The sequence below is a fragment of the Spermophilus citellus genome (genome assembly GCF_964194105.1).
Source record: "Spermophilus citellus genome assembly, chromosome: 4".
Lineage (NCBI taxonomy): Eukaryota > Metazoa > Chordata > Mammalia > Rodentia > Sciuridae > Spermophilus > Spermophilus citellus.
In genome coordinates, this window is record NC_138185.1 from 5240078 (window position 1) to 5255741 (window position 15664).

The 15664-nt window shown below is 51.4% G+C and overlaps 1 protein-coding gene across 8 annotated transcripts in view; it reads right to left on the reverse strand.

Moving 5' to 3' along the window:
- The window catches only part of SLC13A3 (solute carrier family 13 member 3), an 82121-nt gene extending 75109 nt beyond the window's left edge, over window positions 1–7012 (reverse strand). For 3 of the 8 annotated variants that reach the window (XM_081290389.1, XM_081290386.1, XM_081290385.1), the window contains exons 1-2: window positions 6727–7012; window positions 1774–1831 (exon numbers count right to left, since the gene is read on the reverse strand). In XM_081290389.1, coding sequence (XP_081146515.1) covers window positions 1774–1831; window positions 6727–6988 — 320 coding nt within the window. In that variant the 5' untranslated portion in view covers window positions 6989–7012. Of the gene's footprint in view, window positions 1–1773; window positions 1832–2311; window positions 2409–4153; window positions 4971–6726 lie in introns of those variants that run through there. The other 5 variants (XM_081290387.1, XM_081290396.1, XM_081290397.1 and 2 more) reach the window with 5 other exon arrangements.
- Between the last annotated feature and the right edge of the window lie 8652 nt (window positions 7013–15664).

The following is a 15664-nucleotide window of genomic DNA, read 5'->3' on the forward strand; positions in this document are numbered from 1 at the left end:
GGCAACTGGGAAATGAGCATCCTGTGGACCCAGTGAACAGTGTGCAGGTCATCAGCCACTGGCTCAGACCAAACCTTCACTTGGGCACTCTCCCCTCCTTCAGGGACAGCTGGGGGCAGAGACTGGCCAGGCCTTGAGTGGGCCACATCCAGTCCAGCATTCCCGCCACCGTCCTTGAAGAGGAGATCTGAGCCTTTATGGCTCTGTTGCTACTTTGATCTAAGCAGAGGGGCCTGTGGTCCCCAATGCCCTGGCCTGACCAGGAAAGGCAACAATGCCCGGAATGAGCAGAGCTGTGCGGGACTGGGGTCTGTGCCTGGCTGGGTGGGCCTGCTGGCTTCTATGTACTCTAAGCCGGGCTGTGGCCTCCCTAGGTGCAGCCTCCTGCCTGCCTGGCTCCCTACCCATCGTCCTCCACTCCTGACCTCCCAGGTGGCCTATGGTCTCCAGACATCTGCTGAACCTCAGACACCTCATTTAAAGCAGGAATCACTGATGGGGGTGTTTTGGGATCAGGGCAGGGAGTGAACTCGCCCCTCTCAAGACCTTCCATGACATGGAACATCATCCACAGAAGCAATCTTTACAGATTTGCCCTTGTGTCTAGTCTTGGTGACCAAAAAGGGGTCACATGCCCACCTGTCCATCAGGGACCAATCTGAGCTTCACCTAACACACCCCTGGGCAAATTGGGGCTCTGTCCAAAGAGTTAAGAGGGGCCACATGCCTCTTTTAGGCAACAGATCGTGTCTGGCACAATCTCTACCATTTGCAGGCTGATGACTCTGGGAAAGTTGCTTAGCATCTCTGGGCCTCAGCTCCATCATCCATAAAATGGGCACAGGAAATCACAATTGCTTCCTGCCTTCCCAGCACCAGTTCCCATTTTTCTCATGACACACCTTGACGTTCAGGGCAGTGGTTCCCAGAACAGCAGTGCGAGCACTACCGAGCTTACTAGGAAGGCAGATTCTCAGCCTTGACTCAGAAACACTGCAGCCGGGTCCAGCAATGTGGGATGTGCACCTAGGCTTACAGAGGGGCACAAGAGGCTGTATCCTAGTTGCTTGTTTGCAGTATGCGTGGTACTACAGCCACACCGCTCGCTGTTCCAGAGCGCCTGGCGCTGGCAGGGGCAGCTAGTGCTCCCCAAGTTCCACGACACCGGTGCTCGCAGTGGACACCGATGTGAGGCCCAGATCCCCTTCAAGGAAGGGTTTTTAATGGTCAAAACTGGGGTGTTCTGAGAGGAGTCAGTGAGTCGAAGAATGTTAGCCTGCAGAAGCCAGGGAACGATGACCTGGGGACTAAGAAGATATTGGGATTTGCCAAGGGAAGAGACAGGGTCTTGTAGGGAATCTGTGTGTGTGTAGGTGTGTGTAGGTGGACACAATACCTTTATCTTGTTTATTATGTGATGCCGAGGAACAAACCCAGGGCCTGCAACGTGCTGGGCAGTGCCCTGCCCCAGAGCCGCAGCCCCAGCCCACTGTACGGAGACCTTAACAGGAGTGGGATGGGCGGCCGCAGTGGGCTCGGAGGGGTCCCACACTGTGGGTGATGTCTTAGGGAGGAGCACTGACAGGGTGTTCCAGGGAGGACCAACGGAACCACAGGCGACTGATGGGTGTCCCCGCAGAATGCAAGTCATTGCCACCAGTGTGGCAGGAATTCTCATCCAGTGATGGGATTTGTCAGAGGGACAGTGCCCACAGAGAGGGAAACTGAGGCAGGGATTCCAGAAATCCAGAGGAGCTGGCGGGGATCACTCACCCAATAGGCGATGGCCATGGCGGTGGAGGTCCAGTAACATGAGTTGTCCCTACTGGATCTGCAGAGGGAAGGGAAGGGGGATGAGAAAGGGGAAGGAGGAGACCGGGTCAAGGTCAGGGGAAGGCCTGAGGGGCTGCCCATGTGGGAAGTTCAAATGCCAGTTGCCAGTCCCCCATTTCAGCACCAAAATGTAAGAAAAGAACCAGCTGAAGGAAATAAAGAGGCAGGTGAGGGGCTCAGTAGTAACACGGGGCTATTGGGGACACCTGCACAGGGGCCCAGTGACACTGGAGCCCGACTTCCCCTGACAGCCTCGGGAGGTTACAGGAGGGAGAAGGGGCGGGGGAACCTCTGCAGTTTGGCCGTTGCTGGGGGATTGTCGGCAAAGGGTCCTCATGGTCATCACGGTCATTCTTTGTGGTGGTCACTGCTCCATGTTCAATAAGGTGTTTCTCAAGATTTCAGTCCCAGATACTGATTCTCCTACAGGATGTCACCCGGGGTGTGGGTCCCTGAGGTGTGACTCACTAATACACACCCAGCTGTATCTGCATCCTGGGAATCCTGAGCCAGATGTGCTCACAGCAGGCCCACACAGCAGGTTCTGCTCTCGGCTCAGGTCATGGACGAGGACACTGTGGCAAGGGGGTGCCAACTTGTGCAATGGGTAAGCAAGGAGACAAGGATGGAGTCATCAGACCTCTGGATGGAGGGGTGGCATGTCTGGTTTAAAAGGGTCCCTCTCCCTACTGAGTGAAGAACCAGGGGTCAGGGCAAAACCAGGGAGACCAGCCAGAGAGCCACTGGGGGCAGAGCGCAGCAGGATCAGGGATCTCCAGAGGGCCGTGGGACAGTCCCTGCCACTGCAGCTTTTTCAGGATCTAGCAGAGCTGGGCGCAGCCAAACGCTCGCTAAACACCTTGCAAAAGAACAAGTGAAGAAGTGGGGAAATGGTGAGGTGACGGGAAGGAGCCAGGCCACACTGTCCTGAATGACAGCCAGTGCCTGGCACATACTGACGCTCAGCTAGGCGTTGAGGGAAAAAAGGAGCAAGTTCAAGGGAGGGCAGATGGGAACAGGGGGAACAGGGGAGTAGAGGAGGGGAAACAGGAGGAAGAAACTGGGGGGAAGAGGAGGAGAGGAGGGGAGGAGGGAGGAAAGCAGAGGGAGCTTTGCTCTTCACCTGAGCAGGGATGACACTGGTAACTGCGACCCCTGGTGGCAAAAGAGCCACAGTCCTTTGGAATTGTGCCCCAAATTAAAAGTACCTCTTGTTCCCTATCATGCCTCAGCCAAGTTGCCTGTTTTTAAGCCAGTTCCCATCTGAAAAGTGGGGACAGCTGAGAGCTGCTCTCGGTCCAGTGTGGAAACAGCTGGCACAACGCCTGGCGCAGTAAGCAGCAGCGTGCTCCTCTGCCACTCGCAGCTACCCAGCACGGGAGCCTTCACTCACTCCTGGCCACCGGCCCTGTGCAGCACACTCGGTGGGCACTGGCCGCAGTGAGCAAACAGACATGGCCCTGGTCCCTGCAGAATGCTTACTCCCTGCACGCAGGGGCTGTCTGTTTTGCTCACAGTTGTTGCCAGTACCCAAATGGCCACGGGCACACAGAAGGCACCCAGGACACACTTGCTGACTGGAACCCGCAGGAGGCACAGTGCTCCATCACACCCACACCCGCTGTTGGGCTGGGAGGCTAAAGGCCAGTTACTGGCACTTTTGTGTTAACTCAGTTTTCCCGCTCCGTAAGCCAGACTCCACAACCTCCACTCACAGCCACCTCACCACTGCTACTCGACTTTCTGCTGTGACAGAAATCAACTCACTTTTCACTTACACAACGTTAAAGGCACGCTAGTCAATTGTCTTAATTGGAAGGTAACCATAAAAGCACAGAGCAATGAAAACAACGTTACCTAAATTTTCAAAGCTATTCTAAGTCTACTTTTTTAAATGAAAGCTTGGGGCTACGCAGCATTCTTCCTCTTTTCACTGTGACCCTCAAAAAGAAACGTTTAGGGCTGCGGTGGGGGCTCAGTGGTAGAGCACTCGCCTAGCACATGCGAGGCCCTGGGTTTGAATTTCAGCACCACATATAAATAAAGGTATTGTGTGCAGCTACAACTAAAACATAAATAAATAAATATTTTAAAAATACATTTCTGTCAAACCTAGCATATGTCTGTGATGGGTGTAAACTATGTCTAAATATATACTTGAAATACATTTCATAAAGTAATACACTAATATTTTCTAGTCTATATGACTCTTTCATCTTTTAAAATGTTGTTCTATATTCCTCTAAAGTGGTTTTGAGTCAAGTATATCATGTACACAATAATAACTACCACCACGCCGGGCTGGAGGGCTGATACATACCATGGCCAACTGAGACTTTATCTGGGTCTCACCAAAAGGATCGAAGAGAATACAGTTCTCATTATGTGGTTCCCCCCTTTACCCACATGCACATGAAGGATACAGGTCAGTTTGGGAGAAAGTCTGTTCCAGATTAAATTTATATGCCCAATTCTGCCTAGAACACGTCTTACGTAAGCTCTTGAGAACAGAACTACAGATGATAATGGTGACCCTCGACAAGCATGTCCACAGACCACTTAAAAATATCTCAACACCTTTATTAAGCCTAATCTCATTTGGAGCATTTTCTCAAATTTGCTTTGAGAAACAGCTTAACTGAGTGGTGTCACGCAGCTCTACCCAACCATGGACCTCTTTCTTCCTCTTAGGCGCACTTCATTTAATTTTTTGAGCACTGGCTTGGACTTTTTGGAGAAGGTGGAGTAACTCTTCAGAAAGGCTTCAAACACAGCCTCAGTGTTGGGGTGGGTACTAAGGAAGGCTTTCTCCAGGACGTAGAGATCCACTCCCTTATCTTCCGGAAGTCCTGAAACGAAACTCAGCCCAAAGTCTACGAGTACAATGTTCAGCTGATCCACGGGGGGTTTCAGAAGCATGTTGGAGGTGGTAAGATCACCATGAATGAGGTCTTCATCATGCATTCGAGCCAAAACCTGCCCAATTGCCTTGGCTAAGGCATAGAAGATTTGGGGAGCTCTTTCAGCCTTCAGAGCGGATCGAATATAATCGCGAACAGTCACTGAGCCTTCAATTTCTTCCATGTATAAGCAGTTGGAAGCATAGTCCACAAAAAAGACAACCGGGGCTGATATCCCTGCAATCAATACACAAGTCATTATTGGGCTGAATTCTTTTTAATGATAGCCTTCATTTTCAAAGACTGAGTCAGTTTTCAGCTTGTATCTATTTATTTTAGAAAAAGATTTAGGAATGGCGAGAAAATGGTACAACTTATCTGGAAGTTCCCTTGCTCAGGCACTGCAGAACTATGCCTGAGACCACCCACAGCTAAGTTTAGAGAAGTCAAAGCTTTCTCTCCTAAATCACCTTTTATAACTAGATTTCATTTGTCATACTTAACTTCCTAAAAAAAAAAAAAAAAAAAAAAGATCTAAAAAGGGACTCATGATACAGTCAGCGCAGTTTCTACCTGACAAGGAAACAAACAGGCCAAGCAGTGTGCTGGCTTAGAGGTTCATCTCTGTGCTCAAAAAGAACAGGGTTCGAATCCCAGCCCCCATCCTTATTACCTGTGTACTTTAAAGTTACATTAGCTTCTCTCAAGCCTCAGTTTGTGCTACAATAACATAAAACAATACCGCAAACACACTCGATGAATTTTTATTGAATGTCAACCATGCTCAGGGCACATCTAGAAACTAGAGATATGTCAACGGGGATACAGGAGCAAACAAGGAAACCATGTTCTCTGCTTAATGGCACTTACATCATACAAAGGGTCAAAGGAGAAAACAGGAACCAATAACTTCATTAAAAGGATAGCAATTTACCTACATTTGCACTGATGAATTTTCCCAGATCACCCAAATCTTAACAATATCCTGATGTATGCTGGGTGCCTAAAAAGTACTAATTAAAAAAAAAAAAAAGCAAGAAGTGCTGAATCAGAGGAATGGACCACTTACTAGCTGTGAAAACCTTGGGCAAGTTACTTCCTTTCTCTGAGCCTCAGTTTCTCATGTGAGGATATGTTTGTGGTGGTGCATGATGATGCTTTATCAAAAAAAAATCTCTCTCTATACACACACACACACACACACACACACACATTCATGAGAGCTATGTCAGGCATACATTCAAACATACAATATGGCATATACCTAGTATCATGGTCACAACATCTAGGATGGACACCTCTACTACGACTTGCACTTCACAGGAGAGGGAACAGGCAGACAGGTTAACTTGTTGAAAGTCTCCATAAGAAGCAGCCAGAGAGCTTGGCTCCACGGCGAATACTTGTAATCACATCTGATTCTTAAAATGAATGAATGAATGGATAATAATGCACAATTCAAACGGCCCAAACACGGAGCCTGAAGCATGGGAGGTTAAATAAGGTGCTCAACCTTGAGCAATCAACAGTGGCACAGCTGAGATGTGAACCAGGTCGAAGGCTCCGCGACAAATGCTCGTAGGTGAGAGACGATGAGAAATCTTAATTAATGAAGAGAGGGCCAAGCACGGTGACCCACGCCTGTAATCCCAGCGCTCGGGAGGCTGAGGCAGGAGGATCACGAGTTCAAAGCCAGCCTCAGCAAAATCGAGGCGCTAAGCAACTCAGTGAGACACTGTCTCTAAATAAAATACCAAAAAGGCTGAGATGTGGCTCGGTGGTCGAGTGCCCCTGAGTTCAATCCTGGTACCAAACAACGACAACAAGAACCCATGAAGACAGGAACGAAAAGAGAACACTGCCAAAGGCCGAGGCAGGCAGTGAAAAGGAAGAAACTAAGGCAAACGGGACGGGAAGCTGGGCTCCTCCCGCCGCCTTGGCCCAGGGCCCGGAACCTCGGGGTCTCCGCATGCCGCGAGCCCAGCTGCCTCACCTGCACGGCGACAGCGGAGCAGCGCCCGGGCCTCCTGCACGGTCCGCCGCCGGCTGAGCCGCGTCTCCAGCACCGGGTGCCGGTAGCCCTTGGGGAAGCGGTGCTTCACCACGGCCGCGCGGCCCAGGAAGTGGCCGCGGTACAGACGCGCCTCGGCGCCCTGCTTCAGCAGTTCCAAACCGCTCAAGAAACGGCTGCTCCGCTCCCGGGCGGCAGCCAGCGGCTCTACCTCTGGCGGCGGTTCTTCGCTAGCCTCAGCCATGATGCTCTTCTGCGCAGACGCGCCAAGCGCTTCCGCTTTCTCCGGAAACTACGGGCAGTGCTTCCGCTCGCTCCGGAAATCCTGGGACCTCTTCCTCCATTCAACATCTCCCCTCGGACACTTCCGCCCGGTGGGAGTGGTTCCGCCTCCCGATGTGTCGGCCCTTTTGAAAGCCCTCAGTGTCTCGGGTTGGGCTCCTGTGGCCGCCCCCTGCTCTTCGTCCGTCCGCGTCAATTCTCTCCGCGGTTCTTTCCCCCTCCTCGGTTCTCTCCGGGAGTTGTCGGTGATGGTCGCGGTCGCCTTTGTTTTAGCGCCTCCGGAGGCAGACGGGGGCTCTGCTCCTCTCGGGAGTCGGTCTGGGACCCCGAACGCTTCGCCCCGCGCTGGCCATTTGTTTTGACCCCCAACACACTGGTCAGAGCCTGGAGGGGCGGACATGAAGCATTTTGAGCCGTTTTTCCTTCTAAGTGCTGGGATGATCGCCATCTAAGTGACAGGATAAATTATTATTATTATTATTATTATTGTTTGTTCTGGAGGTTGAGCCCAGGGGCGCCTTACCTCCGAGCCACATCCCCAGCCCTTTTTATTTTTTATTATTTTGAGACAGGGTCTTGCCAAGTTACTTAGGGCCCCGCTAAATTGCAGAGGCTGGCCTTGACCTTGTGGTCCTCCTGCCCCGTTGGAGGAAGATGAGATTATTCAACCTCTCTGTGCATTCCTTTGCTCATCTGTAAAATAAGCTAATATTGATCTTGTAGGGTTTTTGTGAAGACTTAATGAGTGGCCAGAGGTAAAATGCCCCAGAACTGTGCCAAGCACGTGATACTAGAAATGGAAGCTGTAATTGTTTATGGAATGCTAAATACCATAGCTACTATATTTACATTCCCAGCGTCCAACCACTCTTTCCTACGGGACCAGCCCTTCCCCATTGTGTGGAATCCTGAGGGGACACAGAGACCACCTCCCTCTGTCAAAGCCCCCAGACACACACCTGTTATGTGATTTGCAACAAGAACCCCGACTTATACCACACCGAATGGCTGTGTGTTTTGGTTACTGTGTTTAAGGGGATAGAATAAGCTGCTGTAAAATAGTGACTTAAACATGTGAGATGATTATTTCTCTGTCATACAATAGTCCAGGTCTGTTGCTTCCTTCTCTGAGTCTATGCCACCTGTTACCCCCTCCATTCAGCAAAAAGAGGTATGAGAGTGGGAGGTAGAAAGCAAGTAGGTGAGGGGTTGAGCCAAAATGCCAAACAGCACTTCCACTCACATCCTATTGGCCAGAAGCGGGTCACATGCCAATGAGGCTGGAAAGGAGGCAGGGACCATACTCTATCAGGCGCCTTGGGTCGCTAGAGCTCTGGGGGATTAGTACCAAAAGGCAATAAGGGAGGAATGATTAGGACACAATCAGTAGACTCTGCCGTAGTTTTGATATTTTAAGCTGCAGATAACAAATAACTCACTACCATCAACAGTAAGCTTGCTTCTGATCTCACAGCAGCTCGAGATGGGGTCCCAGGTGTCATTCAGTCGCTTTATGAAACTAAGGACCCAGAATCTTGCCATCTTTCTGTCCCACCAGCCCTAGCCTATGGTTTCTGTCCTTACCTTTGTCACCTTACGGTCACTAGGGGGCCACTAAATTCTATAAATCGCATGAAAACGTAAAAACCACACTGAAGAGAGCACCGCTTCCCACACACACCTCTCTATTGGAAGGAAGCTTGTCGCTGGGAGTCCTCCTGTCCCCGCCAGACTCCTGCAGTCGGCCCTCAGGACCGCCTCAGCAGCAGAGGCAGCTGGACAAGTGAGAAGCTGTCACTTTAAGTCTCTGTAGACAGGATGTGCTCTATAAGCAAGGAAGGGAGCTGGCATGGCCACCAGAGGCATCTGTGAGCGTCCCTGACTCTGTGGCACAGCCACCAACAGCCTTTCTCGTATTCCAGTTTCTGCATCTTCCCACCAGGGACTGTTGGTTCTGCTGTGACAAGTGCTTTATTAGAATTAAATAAGTCGTTGACCCCAAGCTTGGCTGGTGGGCAGCAGACACTCTCCAAGTGTGCACTTTCCTCCCTGCCCTTCCCAACAGTCAAGGGAGCCCTGTTTGGGAATCCTGAGGAAAAGCCCTGTGGTCTGGGTTGCTATGACACCAGCATCCTCGCTGTCATTCACACACACAACAGGTTCCTTTCAAACGTTAGACCATTTATGTGGGCACAGTGTGTCCAGCACATTCCATCAGCCCAGACTAATCAAAGCTGTCCTAGAATCAGTTCTATTTATGGCATCTGGTTTCTCAAGTTTGTGGTTTCATGATCATAATTGTTAGTGTCCACATAGCCATCTCTATGGATACCAAGTCTATCCGAAGTCCTTTTCAGAAATCTGTGCAAACATATTCATAAAAGCCAGGTTAGTTATGGCCAGATGGGGTCTGACTTCTTTAAAATCAGTTAAACCTCCTTCAATGGTGTAATCCTGATTCAGCTCATGAGGCCCTGCATGGAAGTCTCCTCCAGACCCTTCTCCCACCAAGCACCCCCTGCTCTCTGCTCTAGGACACCTGTGCTGCCCTCCAGCTGAAGCCATGCTCCCTCTCGCCCCTGCCCTCTCTCTCCTGAAAGTGCTCTCCTTGCCCCTTGTTGCCTAGACCCACGGAGACATGGTTCCATTCTTAGCTCGGTGGCACCCAGGGAGCCCTTCCTGATCACCCAAGGAGAGCAAATCCAAGGGCGCTGGGTACTCACACCACCTTCCAGCAGTCATTGGAGGATTCTTTACAAGGAGTGCGTTATGGTTTAGATCTGGAATGTCCCCAAAGCTTGTACACGGGAGGCTTTGTGCCCAGTGCAGCAATGTTCTGAGGGTGGGGCTTTGGGGCAGGGATTGTGTCACAGGGGCTCTTGCCTCTTCAATGAATCAGGCCACAGGGGGACTTACAGCTGAATGGGCAACTGAGAGCTGGTGGAAACTGCAGGAGGCGGGGCCTGCGGAAGGCAGCAGGTCCCTGGGGGTGTGCCCTTGGGGACTACGTCCTACCCTGGCCCCCGTTCCAGCTGCCATTGCTAAGTGGCTTTGCTCTTCCACACCCTCCACGCCACGATGTTCTGCCTCACCACAGTCCACGGTGGTGGACCAAGTGACTGTGACCAAGTGACTGTGACCAAGTGACTGTGACCAAGTGACTGTGGCCAAGTGACTGTGACCAAGTGACTGTGACCAAGTGACTGTGAGCCTAAAGAAATCCCCCCGGGTTTAAGTTTTGTTTTTAACGGTCATTTGGCCATAGTGACAGAAAGTTAACGCAGGGTATTACTACCTCTGTGACCTGGCCTGCACGGGTCAGCAGAGCAGGGCCCAGAGAGCCTCCGAGCCAGCACTGCTGTCAGCCCACACCAGGGCAAGAGGGGCCAGCCCGGCACTGGTACTTCTGTTCCCAGGGACGCATTGTACATTATTCATGACTGTGTTGGTGGCAAGTGACAAAAACAAGTTTAAACACAAACTGGAATTTATTTTAGGCACAGCAAGACCCAGGGGCTCACCTCATGTCTTTGGAATTTGCGTCCAAACACCCCCAACCCCACTCTCCTCATGGTGAACCCGCCTCTGCGGCTCCGGGGCCTCAGCACGTGGGACAGACCCTTTTTACTAGTTTCCTGTAGTTGCTGTAACAAGTCCCCACCTACCCAGGGGCTTAAGGCAATAGTCCTGAGGTGAGAACGGGCTTGTGGGGCACAAAGAAAAGCAGGGATCAAGCTGGAGCTCAGGAGCCCAGGTGCGATGAGCGATGAGCCGAGAGGAGGGAGGGAGAGGCCTCTCCAGTCTAGGCCTTGGGAGGGATCAGGAGGGAGGATGGATTTCATCCCAGTTAACATCGAAATAGCAGGAGCTCTAGCAGGCTTCCCGGAGCAAGGGCAGGGTCAGGAGCAGGCAAGAGGAGAGCTGGGCTTGGCTCAGGTGGAGTGGACTCAGGACGTCTGGCAGAGCAGAGAGACTCCCTGAGGGCTGCGGCACTGGAGGGCAGCAGCTGGGGGCTGGGAAGGGAGACCCAGAGCTCTGCATCAGCTCGGTGGACTTGAGGCATCGCCCATTTGAGGCTGTGTGGCCCTGGGCATCCACGTGGAAACAGGTGAGCAGTTGGATGTGAGCCTGAGTCCTGGAAAGGAGGCAGGCTGGGAACAATGTTTTGTCAGTCAAAACATACACACAGGCTTAGCCCTCAAGTGGGCACAGACTTCTCCAGACTCTCAGAGCATGTGGCCCAACTCACACTAACCCCAGCCTACCGGTGGGTACAATGCACTCTCCCGCAGGGACCACGTGCCAAGGACACAAGGACACAGACTGGTATTTTGGCAAAGAAACAGCATGGAAAAGACCATCGGGGAGTTCTGACGGTAACAGCTGGGACACGAGGACAACATGGTCCCCATATTCTTTGTTCCCTCCCTTGAAATCGAGGTGGGCTTGTGGCTGCTTCGCCCAGGGGGTGGCCGAGTAGCACCGTGTGACCACTGAGGCTAGGACACTGGACACTGGCACCCTCAGCCTCCATGCTGTGAGGAACCCAGGCTCACAGAGGCCACCTAGATGGCCCCAGGGGGTGGTCCTGAGATTGGAATTTAGAGATTCAAAGAGATGGCTGAGTCTCCAAAGAGAAATGTCTCTAAACTCCTGGAATACAGAACAGACAGCTAGGAGCCACCCGCGTCCTGGGGCAAGTCCTCGCCTGAGGCTTGCAGGTTGCCAAAAACCAGCAAAACTGCAAGATGACTGCAAGCCACCTGCAGGAGCCCTCCTTCAGGGAGCGTGTACATTGAGGCTTTGGTAGTGAGAGACGGCCCAGCCTCCTTATAATAGTAGGAGATTTAATGAGACGCAGGAGAGACGTCGCGGTAGGAAGGAACAAGATTAGAACATGTGAGGGCCCTGCGCAAGGCCGGGGACCAGCCCTGAACCGCCCTGGCTCAGCCCCTCCTTCAATGTCCCCCAGTCCCACCACAAGACTGGATATGTCTGCACAGATGATGGTGGGGGCTGATCTGCCCCTATTAAGGCTTGGAGGCGGCCAGAATCTCTCCTGGGACCTGTGAGCAGTCAATTGTCAGGAGCTGAGCTATCAGCCGGGATCATAGTGACTTATTTCATGTGATCTTGGCAGACTTTGCTTAAAAACTCAGTTCTGACTGGTGTTCTGAGTTGTAAACCTCTTACCATAAAAAGCCCATTCATTCACCTGGGCTCTCCTGTGGAAAAAGAGTCTCTATGATCCACATTCCCTTTACAAAGCCACTTTTTTGAACTGTCGTTGTGAGACAACTTCAGAACCCAAGTTGATTTCCCCAGGGGAGTGACATGGTTAGAATTCAGGGTTGCCAGGTGAATAAAGGGGGCCTAGTTAAATGTGAATTTCAGAGCAGCAACACCGGACCCACTTTTGCTATAGAATTGGTTGATGTTTCTCTGAGATTGACCTTTGGCTGGGCATGCTATTTGTTGTTGTCTGTGCTAACTCTGGTGGCCTTCCTGGAATGACATCGGGCAGCTCTGGGAAGATGGATCAGAAGAGACAGATGGAAGCAGAGACCCAGGAGGAAGGTCCAGGCTGGGATTCTGTGGCAGGGGGTGGGGCTGCTCTGGATTTTAGCAGGGGGAGTGGAGGAGGGCATGCTGTAGGGGTGGCTGGGCTAGAGGAAGAGGGTAGAACCAGCACTTGAGGAGCTGCTTTGTACCTGGGTTATACTTGGAGATCTTGATTACTGGTGTTCTCTCTCTCTCTCTCTCTCTCTCTCTCTCTCTCTCTCTCTATATATATATATATATATATATATATATATATATATGATATTTAGTTGTAGGTGGACACAGTACCTTTATTTTATTTTTATGTGGTGCTGAGGATCGAACCCAGTGCCTCATGCGTGCCAGGTGAGCGCTCTGCCACTGAGCCCCAGCCCCTCTACCTTCTTTTTTCTTTTCTTATAACCATCTATATCTCCCTCCCAGCCTTCCTTCCTGAAATCCCCTCTCTGCCTTATCTTAATTGATTGCTCTTATCATCAACTGATTCACTGCCTGCTTTTTAAATTATAATTAATTAATTTTGGTACTGGGAATTGAGCCCAGGAGCATTCCACCACTGAGCTACATTCCCAGCCCTTTTTGCTTTTATTTTGTTGAGATCTGCTCTCACTAAGTTGTCCAGGCTGGCCTTGAACTCGAAATCCTCCTGCCCTAGTCCCCCCAGTCACTGGGATTACAGGTGTGGGTCACAGTGCTCAGCTCCTACCCATCCATAAAGAACACCAGATGTTAAAGTAGTACATTTTCCAAACAAGACTTAAGGAAGCAAAAACCTAGTCACATTTTGATATCTTTTTAGATACATTGTGACATTTTTCTTTTAAAAAGTCTTTATTAAAATATAATTACCTACAATAAACTTTACATATTTGAAGGATTTGACAAATTCTCACCTACATATACACTTGTGAAGCCATTGTCACATCAAGATAAAGCCCTTAACCATTATCTAACACACTATATATCTTTCTTGTTTATTGTGTTTTTCTTGCTAAAATGAGCCTCTGTGCATGGAAGCTTTTTAAAACCCCCTTTATTTTCTCCAGTAGCCCCAGCACTGTGGTTCAGGATAGACATCTGGAATGATGCCTAGACCGCAGTGTCGCTTTGTAATAATCGTTGGAGGATTTGAGTCCTCCTCTTGTCCACCCAGGCAGTCAGTTTGCCAGACTTCCTGGGTTTTGCCCCCAACATGCACTCTTATCAAGAACATGCATTGGCGCTGTGGATCCCGAGTCTGTGGAGCTCACACAGGCGTTGTAAATGCAGTGAGTGGGCATAAGGCAACGTGGGGCGGCGGGGACTGTGGCACACTGAAGAATATGGAGACCGCACAGTCAGCAAGCTACAGATGGCTGCCTGTTCTGTCCAGAAAGTTTTATGGGACCCCAGTCACGCCCATTGAGTTCCATATTGTCCACAGGTTCTTCTGCCTAGACAGTGGGGTTGGGCAGTTGTCCCAGGGAGGATGGTATGGTCAGCAAAGCCTGAAATGGCTGTTATGTAGACCTCGGCAGAAAAAGTTTGCAATCACTGGTGAGCCTCACAGGACAGGGGGACACAGCCCAGCAGGGCGTGGCCAGGTAGTGATGTGGGGCCAAGGCTAACGTGGGAAAGTGAGCTTTCCTGATTTTTTTTTTTTAATGAAGGCAAGTAATATGATATTTTCTAAAAAAAACCAAGAACATTGGCAAAATTATCTTACAAACTGGATACAACTCAGAAGTCATTTGTGTCCATATCAAACTAGGGGCACTGGACGCAGGCAACCTCAGCAAAGGTTCCCGTGTGTCCCAAGCACTTCCCAGAAGCGGCAGAGCCTGGGAACCTGAAGGGGTCATTGGAAAGAGGTGATGATGTGCCAGACAGCTTCCATCTGACTCTCTGTATTTGTAGAAGTCAGCTCTGGTTAAAAAATAGCCACATAATAAACAACAACCATCAGGGACACATAACCATATTTACTTATTTCCCAAGGTCTGCAGAGGCCTCTGGTGTGTCTAAGGCTCCTCTGTCTGACGTGTCTCTCGCCCTGGAGTGAAGATGCTCAGAGCTGTGAGCGCCAGAGACTCAACTCAAAGTGACTTAAGCAAAAAAGAAATGCATTGGATCCCACGTGTTAAGGTGCGGAGGTGTCCAGTCTCAAATGGGCTCAGAAGTCTTGTTCTGTTTCCTCCATGCAGGGTTCCCACTCAGACAAGGTGGCTGGGAAGCCTCTGCTCAAATTCTCACAGTTTTCTTTCTTAAATATAAAGTTTCTCTTTCCAGAGGGAGGGCCTGGGATGCTCCAGCATCTGCGAACCAGGGCCCAGTGGGCAGCTGCTAGGGAACTGAGCCGCCAGACCCCACCCGGGGAGGGCATTGGCCCACTCTGCTCATTCCTACATGCAACCATCAACTCTGCCCGCCTCTACAGAGTGCCGACTGTATGCTCGGGGCTCCTCCAGGTCTAGAGACTAGAAAAGCCAAGGAAATGGGTTCCCCCCAGAACCTCAGAAAGGAAGGCAGCCTGGCTGACCCCTCCACTTCCCCAGTGAGACCCGCTGGAGACTCCCGATCGCCAGAACTAGGAGAAAGCCACCATGCTCCCTCCACGCGGACCACCAGGCCTCAGCTCAAACAGCCCCTCCTTCAGCTGAATCTCGGGTGCCCGTGGCCATGGCCGTCTTCAACTCTGGGCAGCCTCCATCAGAGCTGTATCTCTCTGGCGGTTCAGTTCTTTCTCGTGGGTCCCTAGAATGCAAGCTCCTTAAGAGCAAACAATGGCAACGGGGTTCACCAGCCCAGCACAGGGTGGTGGGTGTCCCACCTCAGCGTGGAATGACTGGTGGCGTCCCACGTGGTGTGTGAGGGTCGGGGTCAGTGCAGGCGCCCTCAGGGGTGGACGCAGTACCCGGGGATCTCCTGTTGGCGGAGAAAGCCCGGGCAAGACGCTGCCGGGAGGGTCTTCCCCGGGGAGAACTCAGGATGGGGACCCAGGGAGGCCAGCGGGGCGGTCCCCAGCCTGGCCCTGGAGGCGGGGGCGGTCCCAAGCTCCCCTCCGTCCCGCCTCCAGGCTGGGGGGCCTGGGCCGGGC